A 27,399-nucleotide genomic window follows, 5' to 3' on the forward strand; every position below is an offset into this window, starting at 1 on the left:
TGTAGCATATCATATGAATTGTAATGCGTAACATATCACAATGGACATCCATGCGAATTAACATACTGTATCATAATAAATGGAGGGATACAGATTTACATTTACTCAGTTACCTCAAGGTCCTGGTTGGTTCTGTACACTATTTACCCAGAGATGGGCTGCTTTTAACCCAGCATTTGTTTGAGTGTAGGTTTAAAACAGTGGGGCCTAGATTCAATTAAAAGTTCAAGAGTGATAGCTGACACCCACATATCTGAAAATGTCAGTTGTGTCAGAGGTGTAATTGCATTGGAGCTGTCAAATCGGTGAAGCCACACCCATTCCACAGGCGTTAGAAGTTCTGAATGAGAAAGTTTAGGCTAATAATGATGCTCCAAATTAAAAAATAATTTAACGAAATAATTTGGATTTCTTTCAGTCTAATCAGGTGTAGAATACATCTCACATTCATGTGTCTGAACAAGGCTGCATTGGATTTCTCTTTATTCGTCTTCATGCAGCCAGTGGCAATGTCAACTTTAGGATAATGCCAGGAGCTACTTGTGGATTTGACAGCTCTAACACAGTTCCACCTCCAACACTGCCAAAACAACCGTTATGTGTATGTTGGCTAAAGCGGATTTGATTGAATAGAGCCCTAGTTTAAATATATTCAAATCAATGTGTTTTGGCGGTTATACAGCAGATGTTATATTGTTATCTATAACGTAAGCATTTTTTTTATTGGGTGTGGGTTTGCCATCCCCACCTCCCTTGAGGCAAAACGCAGCACATCCAACTCATCCCTCTATCCATCCAGCATGCGCAATTGGAGTGCACAGAGAGTTCATCGCTGTGGCGGAGACTACCGAGCGTGCGTCAAACCGCTCAGAGTTTAATAAAAAGGAAGGGCGGGGAAATATCGGGGCAATTTAGTTTGTGCGACTTTTATTGCTGCTGTGATATAACCCAGCTAGCCCTTTGACTGTTTTATTGTTTGGAGAGAGCAGTGCGCGTCAATGAAAGGTTTAGAGAAAGTTGTTGCTGAGTTGTGTGTGAGTTCTTAACAGCGCTCCTGGCTCGTCTGCTCCTGTCATCATTACGCACGGGAGGAATCCCGCTCCAGGAGAGACAACACAACGTTGAGAACAGGTAAATTGCTAAAGAATTGTGGATTATTTAATTTAATTTATTAGGCTCGATTAACAAATAAGTCATCGCTTCATGTATGTGAAAATTCGTGTAGAACTTGCCCATGCAAAATGCCGATAATTAATCTGGTTAGAAAAGTTTACGATGAATAGCCAAATGCACGTGTTGTTAGGTACATATTTCAATGGGTGTTGGTATTTTAGGCCATTTTGTTTTGTAAGCAGAATGTTTTGATGTCTTCATAGTCTCATCAGTTTGCCAACAGCTCTTAACTGCTGCATATTGAATTATGACTAATGGCACAGCTAAAGCACTTCTTGTCTGGAAACACGAACAGACAGGAGCGTTTTCTCTCACGACCTCTACAATCCAGAATGTTGAATCAAATCATATTTAAATGTTCAGTACTTTACAGGGTGTCTGTGCGGTTGGTCCTTTTGGCAGTGGGAAAGTGAGACGATATATCCACAGGAAAGCATAATTACATCAACTTTTCAAAGCGCTGGGTAATGCATCCAGATGTATTTTCCTGAAGCATGCACACAAGATGAAGACATGCAGGTGACGCATACATACTTGCCTAGGTCTTAAGCATGTTTACATGGATCTGCACATGCTTCAGGTGATAGGAATCTGAATGCACTACAAGCACTTTGAAAATATGTAATTATACTTTCCTGTGGATATACTGACACACATTCCTACCGCCAAACAGACCAACCACACGGACAACCTGTAAAGTAAATGAACATATCATTTAATTCCACATTCTGGCATTTAGAGGTCATGAGAGGAAACTTTCCTGATTCAAAAGGTAATTTCTGCCCTACATAGAATTCACTGCAATTCAACATCGGGTTTCCAGGCAAGAGCACCTCTAACTATTTCTCACAAAACAGTAGGCCTACAAGAAAAGCACACAAACAAATTGTTTAGATTGGTTTACTAACAAGTGGTGTGTTCCAAAGCTAGTGGTGTGTTCCAAATTCTACAAAGCATGTAGAATTTGATTTGTAGAATCTAGCTAGAAATAGAACAGCTGGATAGTTCTCATAAAACTAGGCTACCATGAGCCAGGAGTTGAACATTGGCTAAGCCTCATATGGTATACATATTTCTCTTTATGATATAGTGTTGTCTTTATCTCTCACAGACCATAAATACTGCATACAATGTCGATGAACATATTTAGCCCCCTGGGGTATGTGGAGTATTTCAGAGAGTCGTAGACAGAATGTTTAAGAGGAGTTTGGTATGAGGACATTCTGACAGTCTTCTGACAGTAGTAAACTATCCTCCTCGCTACACACTTTTTCTCTCACCTCAGTGCTAATAGTCTGTGTTCTGAGGTTTGGTGTGTCTGTCTGGTCTGTGTGTTTGTGTGTGTGTGGGTGGGTGTGGTACTGTCTGGTCACTATGTTGACTCAGTGTCTTAATACCCTTCTGTCAAAATCTGAAGTAGAGCTGAAGTTTTTGCTTAGAGGAGGAAGCATGGCAGAAGATTGAGAATGGAATAATATAATAGTTCATAACATTTTATAAGTATAATGATTCATTGTTTTTCTTTGGTTACGTATGTGTGTGTTTGGTAAAAGTCTTCATAATGTTACACACGCACGCACGCACACACACACAGTGGCTGTTTGGAAACTCTCTGACACCCTGTGGTCAGTGTAACAGGCAGGGCAGGATAAAGACACAGTCATAACCTGCTACCTCATTATTCTAGCCATCCCAGGCCAGCCTGCTCCCAGCTATATAGCTGTACTTCAGCTCTACAGACCCTACCAGGACACAGGGTAGGCAGAGAGAGAGAGCAATAAAGAGAGAGAATGAAGGAAAGAGAGGGAGAGCTAAACAGTGAGAAAGAGAGAGAGAAAGAGAGAGAGGAGAGAGAGAAAGATCAAGAAAGAAAGAGACAGTGACAGAAAGAGAAAGAGAGAGAGAGAGAAAGAGAGAGAGATCAAGAGAGAAAGACAGAGACAGAAAGATCGAGAGAGAGAAAGAGAGAGAGAAAGATCAAGAGAGAAGGACAGAGGCAGAAAGATTGAGAGGAAGAGAGAGGGAAAGATCAAGAGAGAGATAGAGAAATAGAGGTATGAGGATGGTGATTGCTCTCCTCTGCCTGGCAGTAGTCCAGTAGTGTCAGTCAGAAGAGACGTAGGTAAATAAATGCTGGCAAATTTTCTGCCGTTTCGCCTCAGAAAGAAAACAGAGAAAAACCTCCTGTGATTGGACTCTTTAAACATCAGCCAATCATTGCCTCACTGACTATGCCTTGTCAGACATGTTTAAGACTGATAAGTGTATGCACATGCATAGACATACAACACGCAAGCACAGACACACAGTGGCAGGGACAGGGTACAAGAAAAGGACTGGAGGTTGATTCTGAAACAGACATTTGTGTTTGAAAATATTTAGCTTTTAGAAGAGGTAAAATTGATAGCAATGAAGAGGCCATTTCACACCTGCTTTTCTGAAATGAAACATCAATGCTACAGTATATCCAGCAGTGCTGGACAGGCTCCAGTACGCATCAATATTCTGCTGTGTTTAGAATGGCCCTCAGCACCATTCCTGAGCTGTGTGACAGCGTCATGGGTTTTATGGCTGAACGTTTTCCTGGACTGGGCTGAAAGCATTCCCACTCTCTCAGAACTCTCCTGGCCAGGGGTGGAAGGTGTGCGTGTGCGTGCATGTTTGTGTAATAATTATAGAATCTGCACAGACATTTTATCAATAGCATATCAGGATTTTGGAATGTTGAGCAAACGGAACTGTAATCTGTTATGTTTTGTGTTAGAGTATTTCGTTTTTTGTCAGGAGGTTAAATACCTAGAATCACCTCTGCAGTTGGAAGTTTTCTGACTGGTGGTAATAGCATGTCCTTATTTGGTTATGCTTTTATATTCCTTTATGCAAACAGAGAGGGGTACCTTAGATGAGATGGTTTATGTGTATGTGTGTTTGTGTGTGTGTGTGCCTGCCATATTATTCAAACTGTTACCAAACACAAAAGACTAACACACATAACCAAGGAAACTGACTTTCACTATGAATTATTCAACTAGCGTTCACAGGCTCACAACAGAATTAGATGCTCATCTATGTTTCCCAAGCGTCACATTTCAAAGTGTTTAAGGTTAGGTTTAGGCATTAACTCCACATGTTTATGGTTAGGGATAACTTCGAATGGTTAAGGTAAGGGTTAAGGTTGCGCATAGGCTTAAAACAAAAATCTCAAAAACAACTTTCTATTTCTGGATTCGAACATACAATCTTTGGCACCGCCACTGCTTAGAAGGAATGTGTCACATTCTGACCTTAGTTCTGTTGTTATGTCTTTTGTTTTAGTATGGTCAGGGCGTGAGTTGGGTGGGTTGTCTATGTTCCTTTTTCTATGTTTTGGGATTTCTGTGTTTGGTCTGGTATGGTTCTCAATCAGAGGCAGCTGTCAATCGTTGTCCCTGATTGAGAACCATACTTAAGTAGCCTGGTTTCACTTTTGAGTTGTGGGTGAATGTTTCCTGTGTCTGTGTTTGCACCATACGGGACTGTTTCGATTTTCGTTTGTTCTTTCACTTTGTTATTTTGTATTTTTGTAGTGTTCAGGTTTATATATTAAAATGGAAATTTACCACGCAGCACATTGGTCTGACCTCTCTTACTCCTCGTCAGAAGAAGAGGAGAGTCGTTACACAGTGGCGGATTTAGGCATAGGCGACATGGGCAGCCGCCCAGGGTGGCATCTTGCCGGGGGCGGCATGGCATGCCCGCACAAAAACAAAACAAAGAAACAACAATAACAACAAAAATACAATAAAATAAAATGAAAAATATAAAGAAAGAACAACCACAACTAAAAAATATTCAGAATGGTGATACAGTGGGGAAAACAGTATTTAGTCAGCCACCAAATGTGCAAGTTGTCCCACTTAAAAAGATGAGAGAGGCCTGTAATTTTCATCATAGGTACACTTCAACTATGACAGACAAAATTAGAAAAAGTCCGTGTTGCCCAGCAACAGCCCCAAAACATCACTCCTCTAGAGGAGATCTGCATGGAGGAATGGGCCAAAATACCAGCAACAGTGTGTGAAAATCTTGTGAAGACTTACAGAAAACGTTTGACCTCTGTCATTGCCAACAAAGGGTATATAACAAAGTATTGAGATAAACTTTTGTTATTGGCCAAAATACTTATTTTCCACCATAATTTGCAAATAAATTCATTAAAAATCCTACAATGTGATTTTCTGGATTTATTTTTCTCATTTTGTCTGTCATAGTTGAAGTGTACCTATGATGAAAATTACAGGCCTCTCACATCTTTTTAAGTGGGAGAACTTGCACAATTGGTGGCTGACTAAATACTTTTTTGTCCCACTGTATTTGCACGATCGGTTTTCTATCGCTCATTTGCCCATCACGTCAATGATATCATGTCACTGTGTGGGACTGTGGGTCAATTAACCCTGTCAGAGTGGTGGACCTGATTCTAGTTTGTGAGCTAGGAAGGATACTGCCTGGAAGGTCTCAGAAGTAGGTCACTCAGATGTACGAGATGGGGAGGGCGGCTGGGGTAGGTTGACCTCAGATCTCTCCACTGGAAGACCAAGGTTGCGGGAGCGGGGGAATCTATCAAATAGCGCACCTCTAACTTTGTACAGTTCTAATGCAATTAGTAATGCAATTAGTTATGCAATTTAGTTTGTGTTTTTTTGTTTTGAAGTGCAATAGAGTAATAATCAGAATCTCGTCTTTATAAGTGTGTTATTATATTTGTGCATTTGTGTGATATAGGATTTGTGCAATTTAGTTTTATTTGTGTGTTTTTTGTTAGCAATAGGGTAATAGTGTAATAATTATATTCTATTTTTTATTTGTATTTATATACTACAATTTGTTTCTATTTGTCTTTGTTACTTTTTGATATTTATGAGTCTTATTTTTGTATGTATTTATATATTCTTAAATGTTGTGATTATTTATTTGTGTTGTGCGCTGAAGGGGGGTTCGCTCAGGGAGCCGTACAAGCTAGGACCGCCACTGCTTAGAGGTCAGATGCTTCTGCCCATGTGCATTGCCCTAGCAACTTGAAGGTAACAGCGCTCACCTTTGCCCCTAGTGGCTGCTTTCCGCATTACCTCCCGACTTCCTCAGACATTATATTTTACTTTACATTTTAGTAGACACTTTTACCTAGAGTGACTTACAGTAGTGAGTGCATACATTTTTCATGTTTGATTTCTGTGCTGGTCCACCATGGGAATCAAAACCACAACCCTGCCATTGCAAGCACCATGCTTTACCAACTGAGCCCCACAGGACCAACATGGATTTATGTTGAATACTGACTTGTATCAATGGTGACCTGGAATTATTATAATATAAAATGTTATGAACTGTTCTATTATTTCTGAGTCAGTCTTCTGTCATGCTGTGTGTGTGTGTGTGTGTGCACATTTGTGTGTGTATGTGTGCATGCATGCATGCATGCATGAAAATGAGTGTGTGTGTGCTCAGAGTCTACAGTATCCAAGTGGCACAGAACAGCCCTGCTGGCTATCATTCCTTCCTGTCTGTCCTCTTTATCTCTCTTTATACACTGAGTGTTCAAAACATTAGGAACACCTTCCTAATATTGTGTTGCACTCACTTTTACCCCCAGAACAGCCTCAATTTGTCAGGGCATGGACTGCAAGCTGTCGAAGTGGCTCATGTTGACTCCAATGGTTCTCACAGTTATGTGAAGATAGCTGGATGTTCTTTGGGTGGTGGACTATTCTTGATACACATGGGAAACTGTTGAGCATGAAAAACCCAGCAGCTTTGCAGTTCTTGTATATGGTTACGTCTACTTCTATTTCCCCTTATTCACTCCCCTTCACAGAAAGCAATATGGCAGAAAGGCAGTTCCCTCAGGTCCATGACCTGCTTATCACCATTCAGCTAATAATGTCCTACAAAAGCCTGAAACACCCTTTAGCTGTCCAGGATGGGAGTTGCCCATCCCCTAGCAGGAGTAAGTGTAATGAGTGTTGAAGAAGTATTGCTGTATCCTCAGGCCATTGGGCTGATGTAAATGCAGCACTCAGACCTGTCAGTCCTTTCAGTCACAGTCACAGGCTATTAATCCTATCAGTGTAGCTCTCAGGATGTTTAGTGTTTAGGTTTCCCTGTCCTGTTAGTCAGTCGGCCTAACCCTCTCTCAGGTGCGTAGGATTACACACACACACATGATTTTCTGCACTGACCTGAGGGCTCTCACATTTAGGCATAACGGAAGATTAAATCGCTACAGTAAACATGAAATGAGCCTCTAATAACAACACCACATGTCTATTATCATAGACTGTAGTATTGTCTTACCGCTACAGCACTGGGCTACAGATAACAGCTCTGTCATCATATAACAGTCTCACCTCTGCCAGAGAGCACAAGGACCACAGGGCTGGGACCTGATACTTTCCCTCTGGTTTCCAGCCCTGAGTAGGTTTTCCTATAAAAGCTAAACTGAAGGAATTCTGTTGTAATATCATCCCTTTGGAACCTCACCCTGTATTGATTGAATGCATTAAGGTTTTCGGAGGAAGTTAGTTTGTGGATTGGAGCTATTTTTTATCTGATGTTTGCATGATAAATGGTCTCCAAAAAAGAGTCACCGTTGAAATGTCCCCTAACCAAGTCCCGTTATACTGAACATTCCCCTAAAGCTGTTATAGGTCATTGGATCCGACCAAAGAGCTTTGTCAGGATGATGTATAGGATTTATTAGGAGGCACATTAGCACAGGAACTACAGCCTTTCCTCAGGCACAGGATCAAATAGTCACTGTACACTACTAAGAATGGAGTGGGTGTTGGGTTTCTTTACCTCCTTACCTTCCTTTACTTTTTGGCATGGATTAAAGTGTTCTTCTGGATGATGTATGATAGCTATTTAAACCTGTAAAATATGTTCCATCACTATTCATCTAATCATCTCAGATTAGATGGATTCTCACGTTAGCATGTATGGGAGTATGTCAGGGGCCTCTATAGCAATCATAACGGTTAATCAGTTAATAACTTATGCTTAATTAATGTGAGTTTTTCGTGTAATTATATAGAGAAAAGCATATGCTGCTGTTATGATCGAAAGCTATAACAGTGATAACATCTCAAAGCAGGCTCTCGTTGGTTCCGATGTTGGCTTTCTGTCATGGTGGATAACCCACATTCAAACTTCAGAGTGCAGCTGAACAGATATGATGCAATACAGACTGCTAAAGCACTTTCACATCATACTAGAATGTGCTATATAGTTATTATATTGATATTATGACTAATGTTGAGTCCCGTAGGGATGGTAAATGCATAGGATATCAGAGTATTTGTTTACTGTGGCCTTTAGGTTGTGCAATGAAACACATTTCACCCCTTTCACTATAACCCAAGTAGTTCTCTCTCTCTCTCTCTCTGTGTCTGTGTGTGTGTCTGTGTCTGTGTGTGTGTGTGTGTCTGTGTGTGTGTGTGTGTGTGTGTGTGTAAATGTGTGTGTGAAACACAACAGTTCCCATACAGTAGAACAGGGAGGTCTCTCTTCAGGAGTGAGAAGAGGTGAGTGAAACAGTAGAGGAGGTGGCAATGATATTAGTGGAAATAATTGAAAATAAACATTAGTGGACCGTTTGTGAACAATATTACACAGACATCACGTCACAGTTCTGTTAGTGTAAGTCAATGGAGGCTTTTTATGAATGAGGAAACAACATACCAACACTGTGAACAAAACAGCACCAACACTGACTGTGAGAAATCCTGCTTAAAGTTACACTGTTGTTTTAGGGCCTTCTGAGCTTCATTTTATTAGGTTTCTCCCTTAACTGTGTTTTATACAATCATTTGAGTCATAGCTAATAGAGAACATTTAAATGCTGTTAGTATATTTTATGTTGTGTATTCTTTCAACATACCATAGTGTCAGTCATGTATTTAGCCTAGTAGAACCACATGGGAGCTAGCAACATGCTTTCTTAAACAGCACAAAGAAACATGATTGACTGTTGCCAAGAAAAACAGCTCAAGTCCTGAGAGCTAAAACCAATTAGCTCTGTTATTACGCCAAGTCTGTGCCCTTGGTCAGGGAATTGTGTGTGTGTGTGTGTGTGTGTGTGTGTGTGTGTAATAGGAGGTCTAATTCACTTTGTCCTTGATAGATGGAGAGATGTGATTACTTACTGGGTACCTCAGTGGTAGCTAATGCTTTATCAAGGGTGGTCTTTCCTTGTTTCGCTCCCTCTTTCTCCTCTCTCACATACACACACCATGCATTCAATGGATGTTCAGTCTCTCTCCATTCAGTTAAGGTGTTGAACCGAGAGACAAGGGATTAGAACGTTTCACCTCATGCCAAGACACGCAGACATCCATGACCTGTTTCAACACACAGCCTGTCTCTATGAAACGTCTCTCCAAACTGTGCTACATTGTTTCCAGGTTCATTAAACCAAGTGTATTCTATGAATTCTTGATATACCAAATCAAACTTTTTCCTTACATCATACTGTGTATGAACGTCTTTATGCATGCCTGTGTGTGTTTTGAACCCTAACTTTTCCCCCTGTTGTTCTCTCTCGCTCTCGCTCTCTCTTTCTTTCTCCATCTCCTCCTCCCCTCAATTGTCTCTAAATGCTTTACTAAGGGTGGTCTTTCTTTGGAGGTAGTGCTACAGGGAGAGACAGAGGGAGGGAGAGAGAGAGAGAGAGAGAGAGAGAGAGGGAGCAATTCTAGGGAACATTCCTCTGGCACTGTATATGACTGCCATCAGCAATCCACGACAACTGACGTTCCATTACAAGGATTCCCAAATGATTTGTTGGGGACTCTGGTATGTCGCTTATGGCTGGTGGTTTAGAAACAGGATTTAGAATATTTAGTGACATGCTTTAGGGTTGGGTTTGTCACTGTTGAGAACAGTTTGGCAACAACAGTTGGATAGTTCAAAGAGGAATGCTGTATTTTTGATGAGACATAATTTTGTCGAGCTGAACACCACAAGCTATAACAGAACTGAACTTTACACCGTCCAGACTCTATTGCTATGGTGTGTGTGTGTGTGCGTGCATGCGTGTGTGTGTGTGTGTGTGTGTGAGAACTATTAGCTTTGGTCTGTCACTATCACCATCATAACCGTTTCCCCTTGCCCCCTGCACTGTGTGCTGCCCACCCTGCCAAAGATAACAGTTATTGTTGCCCCGTCACACACACACACACACACAATGCAGTCCACCAGGAAACAGGGATGTTAGCTTAACTGCATGGCACTGGCTGGACAACCAAGTCTTCTTCTCCCTCAAACTTTCCCTTTGCCCCCTTTTCTCTCTCTCCCTCCATCTTTCCCTGTGTCTCCTTTTCTCTCTCTCCCTCCATCTTTCCCTGTGTCCTCTCTCTCACTCTCATGCGCTCTATATTGTTGAATGGTGCCTTCAGTATAAGTGTCTTCTGTAATGGAGGCATACTGTAGTTACATATTCTCCAGAGACATTCAGCATGTCAAAGGCTCAGGACACACACACACACACACACACACTCTCTCTCTCGCTCTTCTCTTTCTATCCAGGCACATAGGGGATCTGACCTGACATCTCTTTAATACTTTAATAAGGCTTTACCTCTCTCTGAAAATAGTGTTTAGTACAGCCAAGCCCACTGCTTTCTTCCTCATTTGCTGTCTCCGTCAGAGTTGGCGAAGAGGGTTGTTGAAGCTCCTCTCCTAACACTTGAGTTTCTCACTCTGTTAACACTACATTCTCCAACACAGATTCTGCAGAGGCGCTGGCTTTTTATCTGTTTCTTTGTAGCACAGAAGCCCAAAGGGCATGAGGCGGTCGGTACAAGTAAACACCAGTCATTTCTATCAATCCGTTATCCCCTTCAGTATATAGAGCTGTAGGGAGATGGGTGTGTGTTGTGGATGAATTACTGCCTCTCAGCTTTGATTCCATTTTGTTTAAACAAGAGTGATGTGGTGTATCTCTGACAATACAAGGATAAATTCCACATAGCTCCGTCTCTCGATCTCTCTTTCTCCCTGTCTCTCTCTTTCTCTAAATTCCTTTTCACTTTAAGACTCCAATGGCATGGGAAACACATGATTACATTGCCAAAGTGAAATAGATAATAAAAGTGAAATAAACCAAATAAAATAACGGTAAACATTACACTCACAAGTTCCAAAAGAATAAAAACATTTCAAATATCATATTATGTCTATATACAGTGTTGTAATGATGTGCAAATAGTACAAAAGGGAAAATAAATTATCATAAATATGGATTCTATTTACAGTGGTGTTTGTTCTTGTGGCAACAGGTCACAAATCTTGCTGCTGTGATGGCACACTGTGGTATTTCACCCAATAGATATAGGAGTTTATCAAAATGTCTTTTTTTTCCGAATTCTTTGTGGGTCTGTGGAATCTGAGGGAAACATGTGTCTCTAATATGGCAGGAGGTTAGGAGGTGCAGCTCAGTTTCCAACTCATTTTGTGGAGCCAGTTTTGGGAGCCAGTTCTGTCATCGGTGGCCTTTCTCAATAGCAAGGCTATGCTCACTGAGTCTGTACATAATCAAATATTTCCTTAATTTTGGGTGTCACAGTGGTCAGATATATTTGCTATTGTGTACTCTCTGTTTAGGGCCAAAAAGCATTCTAGTTTGCTCTGCTTTTTTTGTGTGAATTCTAAGTCAAGTAATTATCTTTTTGTTTTCTCATGATTTGTTTGGGTCTAATTGTGTTGCTGTCCTGGGGCTCTGTGTGGGGTCTGTTTGTGTTTGTGAACAGAGTCCCAGGACCAGCTTGCTTAGGGGACTCTTCTCTAGGTTTATTTCTCTGTAGGTGATGGCTTTGATATGAAAGGTTTGGGAATCACATCCTTTTAGGAGGTTGTATAATTTAATGGCTATTTTCTGTATTTTGATAATTAGCGGGTATCGGCCTAATTCTGCTCTGCATGCATTATTTGGTGTTTTACTTTTCACACTGGATATTTTTGCAGAATTCTGCATGCAGAGTCTCAATTTTGTGTGTGTCCCATTTTGTGAATTCTTTGTTGGTGAGCAGGCCCCAGTCCTCACAACCATAAAGGGCAATGGGTTCTATAACTGATTCAAGTATTTTTAGCCAGATCCTAATTGGTATGTCACATTTGATGTTCCTTTTTGATGGCATAGAAGGCCCTTCTTGCCTTGTCTCTCAGATCGTTCACAGCTTTGTTGAAGTTACCTGTGGCGCTGATGTTTATTTAGGCTGAGGTATGTATAGTTTTTTTGTGTGCTCTAGGGCAACGGTGTCTAGATGGAATTTGTATTCGTGGACCTGTCTTACTGAGATTTACTGTCAGGGCTCAGGTCTGACAGAATCTGTGCAGAAGATTTAGATGCTGCTTTAGGCCCTCCTTGGTTGGGGACAGAAGCACCAGATCAGCAAACATTTGACTTCAGATTCTAGTAGGGTGAGGCTGGGTGCTGTTGGTTGTTTGTGTACATGGATTTTATAATGTTGTATGTTTTGCCCCAACACCACTTTCCATCAATTTGTATAGCAGACCCTCATGCCAAATTGAGTCAACACTCTTTTGAAGGCAACAAAGCATGAGAAGACTTTGTTTTAGTTTGTTTGTTTGTCAATTCGGGTGGGCAGGGTGAATACGTGGTCTGTCGTATGGTAATTTCTCTCTCTTTCTCTCTCTTGCTCTCACTGTCTCTCACTCTTTCTCTTGCTCTCTTTTTCTCTTTCTCTATCTAATTTTCTTTATCTCTCTCTCTTTCGCTCTCTCTCTCTCTCTCAATTCAGTTGTTTCTTGCTTTATTGGCATGACATAACAATGTACATATTGCCAAAGCTTACTTTGGAGATTTACAATATTAACATATTTAAAATAATAATAATACATTTTGTCAATGGAACAACAGTAGCAACAATAATCAAGGGTTAAAATAACCATATATTGAACAATAACAATAATAATAAGCATAGAGGACATGTGCAGGTTGGTTGGTCTGTCTCTCTCTCTCTCCCTCCCCCCTCTCTCTCTCTCTCCCTCTCTCTCTCTCTCCCTCTCCCTCTCTTTCTCCCTCCCCCTCTCTCTCTCTCCCTCCCCCTCTCTCTCTCTCTCTCTCTCTCCCTCTCTCCTCTCTCCCTCTCTTTCTCCCTCCCCTCTCTCTCTCTCTCTCTCCCCTCTCTCTCTCTCTCCTCTCTCTCTCTCTCTCCCTCTCTCCTCTCTCTCCTCTCCTCCCCTCTCTCTCTCTCCCTCCCCCTCTCTCTCTCCCTCCTCTCTCTCCCTCCCCCCTCCCCCCTCTCTCCCTCCCCCTCTCTCTCTCTCTCTCTCTCCCCCTCCCCTCTCTCTCTCTCTCCCTCCCCCTCTCTCTCTCCCTCCCTCTCTCCCTCCCTCCCCCTCTCCCTCCCCCTCTCTCCCTCCCCCCCTCTCTCTCTCTCCCCTCTCTCTCTCTCCCCCTCTCTCTCTCTCTCCCTCCCTCTCTCGCTTTCTCCCTCCCCCTCTCTCTCTCTCTCTCTCTCTCTCTCTCTCGCTTTCTCCCTCCCCCTCTCTCTCTCTCCCTCCCCCTCTCCCTCCCTCTCTCTCCCTCCCCCCTCTCCCTCCCCCTCTCTCTCTCTCGCTTTCTCCCTCCCCACTCTCTCTCGCTTTCTCTCTCGCTTTCTCCCTCCCCCTCTCTCTCTCTCTCTCCTCTCTCTCTCTCCCTTTCTCCCTCCCCTCTCTCTCGCTTTCTCCCTCCCCTCTCTCTCTCTCTCTCTCTCCCTCTCTCTCTCTCTCTCTCCCCCCTCTCTCTCTCTCTCTCTCTCCCTCCCTCCTCTCTCTCTCCCTCCCCCTCTCCTCTCTCTCTCCCCTCTCTCTCTCTCTCTCTCCCTCCCCTCTCTCTCGCTCTCTCTCTCCCTCCCTCCCCTCTCTCTCTCTCTCTCTCTCTCCCTCTTTCTCTCTTTCTCCCTCCCCCTCTTTCTTTTTCTTTTTCTTGTCTCTCTCTACCCCCTGTCTCTCTTGATCTTTCTATCTCGCTCTTTTTTGCTGTTGCATAGACATTTTTCAAACTATGTAGAATTAATCAGATTCATGAATTTAGTCTGACATTATTTATGTTAAACCTAGACAGGTTGATGTATGTTATCTGTGTGGGAGGTAGAGTGAGAGAGAGAGGGAGGAGAGAGGGATGAAGGGAAAGAGGGAGGATCTGCATTCTGAAGCATCCATTTGTGATTGGTTAGTTAATCATTAACTAGATGAGATATGTGAAATCTGTTAGGATGTATCACTGCAAGGAAATAATAGATTTTATGAGAGTTCAGGAAACCGCATTGTTATACTCAGCCCTACATACAGGCCTCTCCCTTAGTCTCACCCCTAGTATCACCTCTGACCTTCTACAGACTTAACAATTACTATTAAGCCTGTGTCCAATCACAGACTTAAGGCTGCCCCTAAACACTTTGCTCTATCCATCCTGTCCTGTATTATTGGTCTAAACTCGGTCTTGACACCTCTCTTGTGCAGTGTGAGGAAATATGCAGATCCTATAACAATTATATCACAACATAAAGGAACAGTTGACACTGGGTCATCAGCCTAATGCAATAACCATGGGCCAGAATCATTTAGTCATTTAGGTGCAGAATGAAATGAGAAAGAGAGAGACAGACAAAGAAAGATAGAGGGAGAGATGGGAGGTTAAAGAGACCTTAGAAAGAAGGATGTATGTGGAAAGATGGTGGGAGGTGAAAGAGACCTTAGAAAGAAGGATGTATGTGGAAAGATGGTGGGAGGTGAAAGAGACCTTAGAAAGAAGGATGTATGTGGAAAGATGGTGGCTGTTTTTGTTTGCCTGACCTTCTGTTTTGCGCAAACAGATTTAGATGGACACAAAAGGAGAGGTAGGAAAGGTAACAGCTGATGTTGGCCTGGTACAAAGAACACACATGCCTGTACGGTACCATGGAGAAACAGCTGAATACTCACACAAACACAGACACACGCACACAGAGAACAGACAGACACACTCACACAGGGAGAGAGAGGAGGAGAGAGGGAGAGACAGGGAAAGGGAGAGAGAGAGAGAGAAGAGAAGATACAGAGAAGAAAGTCGACTTTCCTTGGTTAACTCCCAAACTCCTTGGCATTGCTCTCCTCCTTCTTTCAGGACTGTTGAGAAACAGTAGTGGAACAGAGAAGAAAACCTTCACTTTCGCATCATGAAGACTGGAGGGACTGAGTGTGAGCCTGTTGAGAGACTGTCCTGGGGCTTTACTGGAGGTCAAGGGAGGATTAGGCTGTCTCTAGCCCACCCAGGACTGCTGCTTCTGGGGATGGTACTGCTGGTCCTCCTGCCTTCTGGAGAAAGTGTCAAACAGAGTGTCCCCAGAGTCCAACTCAGCTACAAAGGTAAGAGACTGGGAGCTATGGTACAGTAATAATATGCCGATGCACTGATGGCTGAATGATATATGGTTTAGGACAAATTAAATAATCATGTTTAGTATATGACTTAACCAGATTAAATTGATTATACTAGTTTTAATAGATGCTTTAGCTAGGAGGATGAACTAGCTTTGACCCACCAGTAGGTTCTGAACCAACATTTTGAGAAACAATGACCTGACTTTAAGTTGGCACAGGTTTTTGGCAACATGCTCTAAATCAAGAAATGACTGCCACATCTACAAAGAGAGAACTATATCGACAACAGAGGTGCAACATAATATATGCAGAAAGTGCAAAACACCAAACAGCTTTTTCTCCATCATCATCACCTGCAGTATTTTTATCAGTAGCTATGTTGAATTATCTGCAAATGAGCCATTCTCTGGCGCACTGTCCAGCTGATTGTTCTGACTTCTATCTCTCTCTTTTTGATCATTTTACTTCTAGAATGATTCACTTTTCTTTTCAGCTCATGTGAGTTTGAAGGGTCTGTCCACCAATTTGGTGCCTTTTGACTAGTGTAACTTGGTAAAAAAAAAACTATAGTAAATGCCTATTAAGTGCCAAATAAAGTAACAGGGTTGACCGCACCAGGGTTGATCATAACGGGGTTGACCGTAACAGTGTTGACGATTTCGTCTTAAATCAGCCGTGGATGCCTTTGTAACAGAGGGATTGGAAGCTTGTTCTGTCCATTTTGAATTGTGAACAAAATGTCTAGCCTGTCTATCTATGGATAACCGAGTTGACATGTCATGCTCAACCCACTCACCACCACAAAACACCAGAAAATTGCCAAAAAGAATAAAAACCAGCTAACCTGCTTTTACACTATGATTTGACTATTAGATGTAAAATATTTTCACCATAGTAAAATGAGAGATCAGTTCATGTAACAGGGTTGACCTTAAAATGAGGAACAGTTATTTTATCCTTAAAATGAATCCCTAATCAAAGTAAATAAATACTAATCTTTAGAAATTACTTTGTCAAAGCAACAAAATAAGGGCTTTACAATGATGGTGAAAACCTGGAGAAATGTTGCTGTTAAGTGGGTTAAAATCTTCCTAGAAGTCGCAGAGGATTCACAGAGGGTACATGTCAAAATGCTGCATGTTGGCACAATTTTCCATATGGTCTATATTAAAGGACAATTCACTCAATATAACAGGCTTTTAAAATGCAATATTTGTGCACAATTTCTACTTAAAAATGCAAAAGGTAATAATTTCGTGAAACGACCCACAATTGTTAACAGAACACACACACGTACCAATACACACACCAATAAACAATCACTTGGCCGCTGTGTTAAAACATATGAGGTGTGAAAGATCGCTTGAAAACAGAGAGAGCTATTTGGGGTTGTCCATACTGTAGGTAATAAAGGGAGAGCGTAGGGTTGGGTTGTATTTGTCAGGCTGTAAAACTACAATAACTGTAGTCTTTTCAGCCTCAACATTGGCTTTAGTCTCTACAGTAAGGAAAATCTCTTACACCCTGTTACCATGTTAAATCTATGAAGCATTTATAGTTGTGATGATGGATAGGCAAACATTTAATTTGTTTTAAATACACATGTGCTTTATAGAGTTCTATATTTCTTACAAATACACAATGAGTATGTAGCTCAGTATTGTTTGCCTCTCAGAACTGCCTGAATTTGTCTGGGAAGGGACTCCACAATGTGTCGTAAGCATTCCACAGGGATGCTGGCCCATATTGACTCCAATGCTTTCCACATTTGTATCAAGTTGGCTGGATGTCCTTTGGGTGGTGGACCATTCTTGATACACACAGAGAACTGCTCTGCGTGAAAAACCCAGATATGTTGCAGTTCTCGACACAAACCGGTGCGCCTGGCACCTACTACCTCGTTCAAAGGCACGCCAATATTTTGTTGTTATGCAATTTAGCAGGCGCTTTTATCCCCAAAATCATTTTTATGCGTGCATACATTTTACGAATGGGTGGCCCCAGGAAACGAATACACAATCCTGGCATTACAAGCACCTTTCGACTGAGAAATACAGGACCACAATGGGTCTGGCTGTGTGGTAGCTGTGGTACTCTGTGTGTGTCAGTGTGTTTAGTGTTGGGTAAACTACAGGGTCTCTAAAAACCCATGCTACCCCGTAGCAAAAAATGACTCAAACTCTAACACAAACACTACAATAACGCAAACACACTAACCACCCATAAGAACCTCATTACAAGCTTTAGTCTGACTGTAACCCCCAAAACTTCTACTTCAACCCTGACCACCAAACCCTGATCTAACTATTAACACCTAAACCCTCACCCCCACATAAAGTCACCAGTCACTAGTTCACATTCAGTACTCCATGGGTAGGCGACTAGATGAGGCCACGGGACAATGTTTGTTGGAGCGAATGGTCGGAAAATAATACTACTAAATTCTACACTGCAAAATGATCACAACTAAGCCCAAACATAGATTGTATTTAAAACAAACAATCGTTTGATACCTTGATTGCATTGAGCACAATCACATCTCTTTTTTTGTGGTAATACTTGGAAACACATTTTTTGCTGAATTCCTGGTGATTTTAGTCTTTCTTGACAAACCCTTTTTTTACTAAAAACCTTGTGGGGGCAAAAAATATATATTACAGGCCGGTCTTTGCCAACCCCTGCACTACTGTAACCCAGATACAAACCCCCGCATCCCAATTGCAACCTTGGACTAACCCCTAAACCCCAACCCTTTTCCCTGGCCAAGTCTCCTGTAAGACTCAGCATCGCTGAAAATAGAAGCTCATCTACATGTTGTTATTTTACAACATAAATACATTGTAGTACATAAATAGTGGTAGAAATAATAACTTCCTGAAACACTCTATTTATTTAGCAATTTGTCCTGTAGAAATATGCAGGTTCAGCTCTGCAGATTGCCTTGTTTCATGCCAATTCAATTCTTGAGCCTTAGATCTCAGCAAAACTCAAATATTCAGAATGTTGTCAGATTAGACTCTGAGAGTGTATTATGAAATCCATCAAAGGAAAATTGTCCCTGACTGAAATCACACTTAAAAAATAACATCATCCCCTCTGAAAATACAGTTGGCAAAGTCAAACTCTACTGAAGTCAATCATCTCCGATTGAACAAACTCCTCCAAAACATCTTCATCCCCAATTGACCACATGCTTCAAACAACATCATCTCTTTATGATCACACACTTCAAATACACACATCATCCCTGGCTGAATGAACTGGAGTTCAGAAAGCGCATTTGCAGTGTACTTTCCTCTCAATAACCACCAGGCAACGTTTGTCCTTTGATTCCTTCAGCGGTGAAAGAGTTCAGAATTTTTCAAAAGGGAGAACAATCAACATTCAAGATTTCACTGATATACCAGCCCTAGTTCTAGCCTGAAACCTCTCTCAGGGTCTTGGTGGATCAATCCATAACATGTATGGTTACAGTATGGCTCCCGTCCAATCACACGCAGCTAAATAATCCTGATCTAAATATTATCACAGCTGACTGTATTTAGTTGTTGTTTTTGTGTGTATTTTCAAAAATCTGTCATGGGGATGAGCTGTGAAGACAGTTTGAGGGTACATGTGTTGCTGTCGTACTAGTGGCTCCTTGCCAAGAAACTACGGGGAGTTTGGCCATAATGTATTTTTTTATTTTATTTTTTATTTCACCTTTTATTTAACCAGGTAGGCCAGTTGAGAACAAGTTCTCATTTACAACTGCGACCTGGCCAAGATAAAGAAAAGCGGTGTGACACAAACAACAACACAGAGTTACACATGGAATAAACAAATGTACAGTCAATAACACAATAGAGAAAATCTATATACAGCGTTTGAAAAGGAGGTAAGGGACGAAATATATACGAAGAAAGAAAATGTGGACACGGGACACGACAAAGATGTCTGAACTGCTACGCCATCCTCGATAATATGATATTATCCAAGACAGGGTTCCCCAAACTCGCTCCTGGGGTCCCCCCCTGGGTACACATTTAGTTTTTTGCCCTAGCACTACACAACAGATTAAAATAAAGCTTGATGTTGAGATGGTTATTTGAATCAGCTGTGTAGTGCTAGTGTCAACAACTTAATGTGAAGCAAGGAGTTTTGGAAATCCTGTATTAGGACATTTTGTCTTGTGATAATAATACAGGCATATATTCTACAGAGTTAATCTGACTGGCCCTCCCACTTTAAACTCATGTAAACGAAGTTTTCCATAACCCACATGCTGATCCAGATCCAGACAAGCAGTTTACTTTATAGCCCTGAATTATATGTAACTGTAAATCCATGTTCTCTCCATCTCTCTTTGCCAGGGGAACACTTCCACGTCTTACATCTTTCCAAGCTGATTCAGGTCGATAGCGCTGTGATATTACACAATGTTCCTGTACAGTATCGCGGGAGTGTTAACCCTCCAACCCTATATAGTTATGACATTCCAATGTCATTCTGTTTTACATGACAGTGATTAAGTTTGACTGAAGATCTCAGTGTTTTAACTCTGTTATCTGATCAACTTGAGATCAAAACTATAATGTATTTGCCTGCAGGATATTCATCTGTATATCATACGCAGAAACATATCTCTCTGTCACTGTTGATTCCCATCCTCGGAGAATAGGGTGGGGAGGAGAGGAAGCCTCTTAGTCACCATATAGTGAACACGCCCTGGGCTGTGGCGCTGTAGCTGTCACACGCACAACCGCTACACATGCACACAGACAGTCCGTCAGTAGGGTTATCTTAAAACCTGATGCTAGCCACTAGCCGATGTGAAATGCTATCTAACTCAAATAAACCAGTAGAACTCCATGGGGATCAGGATTTGCTGAACGGTGCCTGTGGAGAGACTGCAGAGAAAGGGGGAGGTGTCATGGCTGGAGCTCAGCGATAAGCTAAGTGCTAACAGTGAGGCTAAGCTGGGCCTATCCCTGGGATCCTAGTGCTGTGTGTTTACCGAGCAAATGACAGAGTTAACCAAGGGCTAGCACGGCTAAGCTCTCTGTAGGTTTAGTGTAGAAAGGGCATAGTGGCTCTGCGTGTATGTGCGGGTGCGTGTGTGTGTTTCTGCGAAAGAGAGAACGAGAGAGAAAGGTGAGTGCGTCGGGGTGATGTGTGTGTAAGAAGAGGTATTAGGGGGCGAGGGAGGGGTCTAAAAGTTCAAATATTGGTAGTGAGTAACGTCGCTAAGCATTCACACCCTCAGGCTAATCACAGTGTCAAACCTCTCAGAGTGACCCCCTCACACACCCAGATCTCTGGAGTCACCAGCCTTCATTCATCCAGCATAGAAACATAAAGTCAACATCACCTCAGTTTGGGGTGAGGGAAGGTGTGTGTGTGTGTGCTTGAGTCTGGGTTGTGAAGTAAAGTACCATATTAGCTACAGTGGTTTTGGGAAACCTCACCCAGATCAATTACCCTGAACAAGAAAAGTACTTTTCTCCCAAGTATGATTTCATATAGCCTGGTCTCATTGACAAGACTAATATTAGTATGATATGTTACAAAAGACAGAAGATTACATTAGGCATTAAGGCAAAAAGCAATGGAGGATGGTTGGGTGGTTGTATAATATGAACGTCTAACAACCCAAAGGTTGCGTGTTCGAAAATCGAACAACTTCAGCATTTTAACAACTTTGCAACTACTAAGCATGTTAGCTAACTCTTCCCCTAACCCTTAACTCTAACATATCATACATATTGCAATTTCATAACATACTGTATCATAGTAAATTAATAATATACATCCACAAATAACATTTTATTTAACTAGGCAAGTCAGTTAAGAACCAATTCTTATATACAATGACGGCCTAGGAACAGTGGGTTAACTGCCTTGTTCAGGGGCAGAAGGACTTATTTTTACCTTGTCGGTAGAGTAGCCTTACTCCAGAGCTCAGTGACTTTCAACGTGGCACCGTCATAGGATGCCACCTTTCCAACAAGTCAGTTTGTCAAATTTCTGCCCTACTAGAGCTGCCCCGGTCAACTGTAAGTGCTGTTATTGTGAAGTGGAAACATCTAGGAGCAACAACAGCTCAGCCAAGTAGTGGTAGGCCACATGTGCTGAAGTGCGTAGGGTGTAAAAATCCTCAGTTGCAACACTTACTACCAAGTTCCAAACTGCCTCTGGCTGAAGTGCGTAGGGTGTAAAAATCCTTGGTTGCAACACTCACTACCGAGTTCCAAACTGCCTCTGGAAGCAACGTCGGCACAAGAACTGTTCGTCGGGAGCTTCATGAAATGGGTTTCCATGGCCTAGCAGCTCCACACAAGCCTAAAATCAAGAGGCGCAATGCCAAGCGTCGGCTGGAGTGTAAACCTCTCCGCCACTGGACTCTTGAGCAGTGGAAACGCGTTCTCTGGAGTGATGAATCATGCTTCACCATCTGGCAGTCCAACGAACTTGGAGGATACCAGGAGAACTCTACCCGCCCGAATGCATAGTGCCAACTGTAAATGTTTGTTGGAGGAATAATGGTCTTGTATGTGGTGCACAACATCATGTTTCTAACTGCATTTGACCTATGGGGAGATTAGATAGGTTAGAGACAGGTGAATGGATATGGTGAAGACATGCATACATACCTCTCTCTGGTCTGTCTCTGAAGCTCCGCTCTCACTCTAGAAGAAAGTATTCATGGATGAGCAGGAGATATTCAGGGGTGGAGGGCAGGCATTGATGTGCGTGGTTTAATATATGTTTGTATGAGAGCTATTCAGAAGACTCCCCCCCCCCTGGAGCTCAAACTGTCATTTTGGTCAGGGTCTAATCTAAACCTAGTCTTGACAGACATGTGACATCAGTATAATGGTCAGGTTTAACCGTCTGAAGATTTAGTCAAGCTGATGGATGATGTATACTGTAGGTATGGATATGTTGGGTGATGGTGGGTTATTGATAATTATGCAGGTATGGCGGCGACTGAGGACAAACCCACTCTTCCTCATTTCCTTCTCCATCTACAGCCAGTCAGTAACACTGTGGGTCGAGGTCGGTTTATCCTGGCGTCTTTAACACTTTCACTGTCTGAAGATAAAACCCACTGTAATATCTCATTATGCCCTTATTGTAATGTGAGTGTAACGTGCCCATGCATTAGCTTCTCTTTCTGTCGGTCTGCATTCTGATGTCTCTGTGTGTTTGTTGGAGAGGTGATGAGCAATGACCAATACTCACTCACTCACACACACGCACGCACGCACGCACAGAAGGATTTTCACTCTCTTCGCTCAGTTAAGGTGTTGAACAGTGAGACAGTTTCAGCTCATGCCAAGACACGCAGGCATCCATGACCTGTTTCTAGACAACCTGTCTCTGTCTAGAAAAAGTCTCTCCAAACTATGCTTATAGTGTCCAGGTTCATTAAACTAAGTGTATTCTATTAAGTCTTGATGAACCAAACCAACCTTTTCCATGCCACAGAATATGTGTATGAAAGTCTGTATGCATTCCTGTGTGTTTTGACTCTCTCTCTCTCTCTCTCAGAGCTGGTCCAGAGTGGTAGTGTATCCGTGTTCCTGAGTCCTACTGATGGTCTCCATTCCCACTCTGTGTTGTTGGATGAGGAGAGAGGCAGGCTGCTGCTGGGAACCAGAGACTCAGTTTACCTACTGGACCCTGACCACCTCAGTAGAGCCCCCAGGAAGGTATGCTACACCTGCAACCTTTCTAGAGAACCATTTACTTTAATTATGCATGGAATTTGGGGGTGCAATCTTTATCCAAATAGCCAGATACATTTAATTGTGCGGGAAAGGACAATGTAGAAATACAAATATCTAAGCCAACACAGTATAATTTGGCCTGATTGTGCAAAAAAGGGTATGAGCTGGACCTATAGGAGACAGTATAGTATCTCTCTCCAGCAGAAGGAAGGAAAGCCCTGGGCAGAACTCAAGTCTTAACAGCTGACTAGCTATAACCCCATGCAGACACAAACTGCCACACCTCAGACATGCACACTCACGCAGGGAATCACCCAACTCTCTCCAATAGGCTCGGCTACATTGCCTATAGGTTGGAAGTATACACCCCCTTGAACTTTTTTCACATTTTGTTGCGTTAAAAATTGGGATTTAAATAGATTTCATTGTATTTTTTTTTCATTGATCTACACAGAATATTCCATAATATCAAAGGGATTAATATAATTTTGGAATGGCTACCACTTCCTCTATCCCCCATACATACAACATCTGTAATGTCCCTTAGTCAAGTATTGAATGTCAAGCACAGATTCAACTACATAGATGGACAGTGATTGGTAGATTGGTAACAAGAACAAATCAGACACTGAATATCTCTTTAAGCATGGTCAAGTTAATAATTGAACATTTCTGTCTCGCCATGATCCCCAACACCTTGACAGAGATGAACGAAATGTGAAAATAATAATGACTAACATCACACAATACAGGTGTGCAATGCTCTTATTAGACTTACCCAAGAAGACTCCACTGTAATCGCAGCTAAAGGTTTTTCTTATTGACTCAGGGGGGCAAATATTTAACTAATCAATGTATATTAGTGTTTTATTTTTCATTCATCTTTAAAACATGTTAAAACACACACACCAATTGATTAATGGACTGCTGAATGTATGTATTTCTTCTCTTGCTTTGTCTGCGCTTTTGAACATTATGTCTATCTCTGATAAGCTACCCAAGAAAGGGCTGAAAATAGCCCATATTAATATATGTAGCCTTAGAAATAAGATTCATGAAATCAATAACTTGCTAACATCAGATAACATTCATATATTAGCCATTTCTGAGACTCACTTAGATCATTAATTTGATTATACATCAGTAGCAATACAAGGATATAACATCTGTAAAAGAGACAGAAATGCTTATGGGGGAGGAGTTGCTGTGTACGTTCAGAGCCATATCCCTGTAATGCTTAGAAAATATTTTATGTCAAGTGTTACTGAAGTGGTTGCAGGTTCATTTGGCACATCTAAAGTATTTTCTTTTGGGGTGATGCTATAGGCCACCAAGTGCTAACAGTCAGTATCTAAATAGTATGTGTGAAATTCTTTATAGTGTATGTGATGTAAACAGAGCGGTTTACTTTCTTGTGGACCTGAATATTGACTGGTTTTCATCAAGCTGTCCACTCAAGAGGCTTCTCACTGTAACCAGTACCTGTAATCTGGTTCAGGTTATTAATCAACCTACCAGGGTGTTTACAAGCACTACAGGAACAAGATCATCCACATCAGATCCACGTCAGATGGCTTATTCATCGCAAAACCATTTGATGTTACCAATTATTTTAATTTCATTGGCAACGTGCGCAAACGTAGGCAGGCCAACAATTGAACAGTGAGAAATTGTATTCATGCAACAACAAAAAGATTATGAAAGAAAGGCAGTGCAAGTTTGAACAGAGCGGCACGTTTTTCTCTTAATTGTAATCAGAGGGCTGATATAAATACTATGCATGACAGTCTCTCTTGGCTAAGAGTTGAAGAGAGACTGACTGCATCACTTAATCTTTTTATAAGAAACATTAATGTGTTGAAAATCCCACGTCTTTTGCATAGTCAACTTACACACAGCTCTGACACACACACCTAACCCACCAGACATGCCACCAGGGGTCTTTTCACAGTCCCCAAATCCAGAACATTTGGGGACTTCAAGAAAGTGTCCAGTATTATATAGAGCCCTTATTGCATGGAACTTCCTTGCATGTCATATTGCTCAGATAAACAGCAAACCTGGTTTCAAAAAACAGAAAGCAACACCTCGTGACACAACGCCTCTCCCCTATTTGACCTAGGTAGTTTTTGTGTATGCATTTATATCTAGGCTACATGTGCCTTTTTAAAAATGGATGTAGTTCTGTTCTTGAGCTGTTCTTGTCTATTAATGTTCTGTATTATGTAATTCGGTATTATGTTTCATGTTTTGTGTGGACTCCTGGAAGAGTAGCTGCTGATTTTGTAACAGCTAATGGGGATCCTAATAAAATGCCAAATACCATCTGTAAGTAGTCATTTAAACCTGACTGTGCTTGTGCTACATATCTTCCACATGACTACTGACACAGCTATGTGGAGTGGATCTGTGAGGAATGCAGCGTAATCAGTGATGTATTGTAGTAGTGGGCAGAGTTTGTAGAGTGGATGGAATTAGCACCAGTCAATTAACACAGTGCTCTGTCTGTCTATCAGGCTGTCTACCTGCTGACCTTGACTTTGACCTAGACCGCACACACACACACGCACACACGTGCACACACGCACGCGCGCACACACACACACACATAGCTGCAAATAGGACACATATACTCAGTACAAAACATTAAGAACACCTACTCTTTCTGTGGCAGACTGACCAGGTGAATCCAGTTGAAAACTATGATCCCTTATTGATGTCACTTGTTAAATCCACTTCGATCAGTGTAGATGAAGGGGAGGAGACATGTTAAAGAAGGATTTTTAATCCTTGAGACAATTGAGACATGGATTGTGTGCATCTGCAATTCAGGGAGTGAATGGCAAGACAAATAATTTAAGGGTCTTTGAACTGGGTATGATAGTAGGTGTCAGACACACCGGTTTGTGCCAAAAGCTGCACTGCTGCTGCTGGGTTTTTAATGCTCGACAGTTCCCCGTGTTTGTCAAGAATTGTCCACCACCCAAAGGACATCCAGCCAACTTGACACAACTGTGGGAAGCTTTGGAGTCAACATGGGCCAGCATCCCTGTGGAACACTTTCGACACCTTGTAGACTCCATGCCCCTACGAATTTAGGCTGGTCTGAGGTCAAAGTGGAGGGTGAAACGAAATATTATGAAGGTGCTCCTAATGTTTGGTATACTCCGCTTAGATGTGCTGTAGTAGAGGTGAGTGTTTGTTTATGCAGCTGTGCTTGATCCCTGCGCCAGACCGAGTCAAGCTTCTTTGATCTTTATCGGGTTGTTGTAAGTCTGAGTGCTGCTCTCTAACTGTTGATTTCTGGTCATTGATACTGATACTGGCCAGATAGTTAGACTAGATTGTTCCGTGGTAGAGCTGTGTGAATGTGAGTGGACAAAACATTAAGAACACCCTGCTCTTTCCATGACAGACTGACCAGCTGAATCCAGGTAAAATATATGATCACTTATTGATGTCACTTGCCCTGACTATTTGAGGCTGTTCTGAGGTCAAAATGTTTGGTATACTCAGTATAGAGCTAGGAATAAGATAGACAGGACATTAGACACACTCAGACAACACACAGAGTGCACATTTACAGGTGTGTCTCATTTTCCTTAGTCTGCAACACATCTTACTGTCCTATTTCAGCTGGTAAGAAAATGGTATTTACAACTATGACTACATTGAATTTGCACTATGGGTACAATGGAATTCAACATAATCCTTACTTACCTGCGACAAAGTGGTACCTGCTGCAAAAATTGTAGCTATTGCAATGAATTCCAAAGTTACCAACAAGTAACCACATGATATGCCGAGTTCTAAGTGAATACCAGGTACATTGCAGATTGTGAAGTCAAGTGTGACCTGATCCTCCCGCTGTGAAACTAATGCATTGATTGATTGGTGGTATAGGATTTATGTTACTGGGTTTCTCAAATCCAGCTCAAGACAAAATCCTCTCTTGCCCAGACCTGAAATATACTATACTGTACTGTAATGTGCTGTGTACTCAAATCATAAGAATTGTATGAATTCCATGGAGCGAGGCAATATTATGGAATCCTATTTCGCTGACGTAAGTGCGTGTATATGCATGTGTGGGGGGGGGGGATGTGTG

The 27,399-nt window shown here is 41.8% G+C and overlaps 1 protein-coding gene across 1 annotated transcript in view; it reads left to right on the plus strand.

Annotated features, from left to right (window-relative positions):
- The first annotated feature begins 811 nt into the window (after window positions 1-811).
- LOC112245124 (semaphorin-3D-like) overlaps window positions 812-27,399 on the plus strand; it is a 64,647-nt gene continuing 38,059 nt past the window's right edge. The window contains exons 1-3 of the mRNA XM_024413105.2: window positions 812-1,131; window positions 15,323-15,564; window positions 23,113-23,273. Of these exons, the coding sequence (XP_024268873.1) occupies window positions 15,375-15,564; window positions 23,113-23,273 (351 nt within the window). The 5' untranslated portion in view covers window positions 812-1,131; window positions 15,323-15,374. The remainder of the gene's footprint in view (window positions 1,132-15,322; window positions 15,565-23,112; window positions 23,274-27,399) is intronic.

This window comes from Oncorhynchus tshawytscha, linkage group LG06 (assembly GCF_018296145.1).
Source record: "Oncorhynchus tshawytscha isolate Ot180627B linkage group LG06, Otsh_v2.0, whole genome shotgun sequence".
Taxonomy (NCBI): domain Eukaryota; kingdom Metazoa; phylum Chordata; class Actinopteri; order Salmoniformes; family Salmonidae; genus Oncorhynchus; species Oncorhynchus tshawytscha.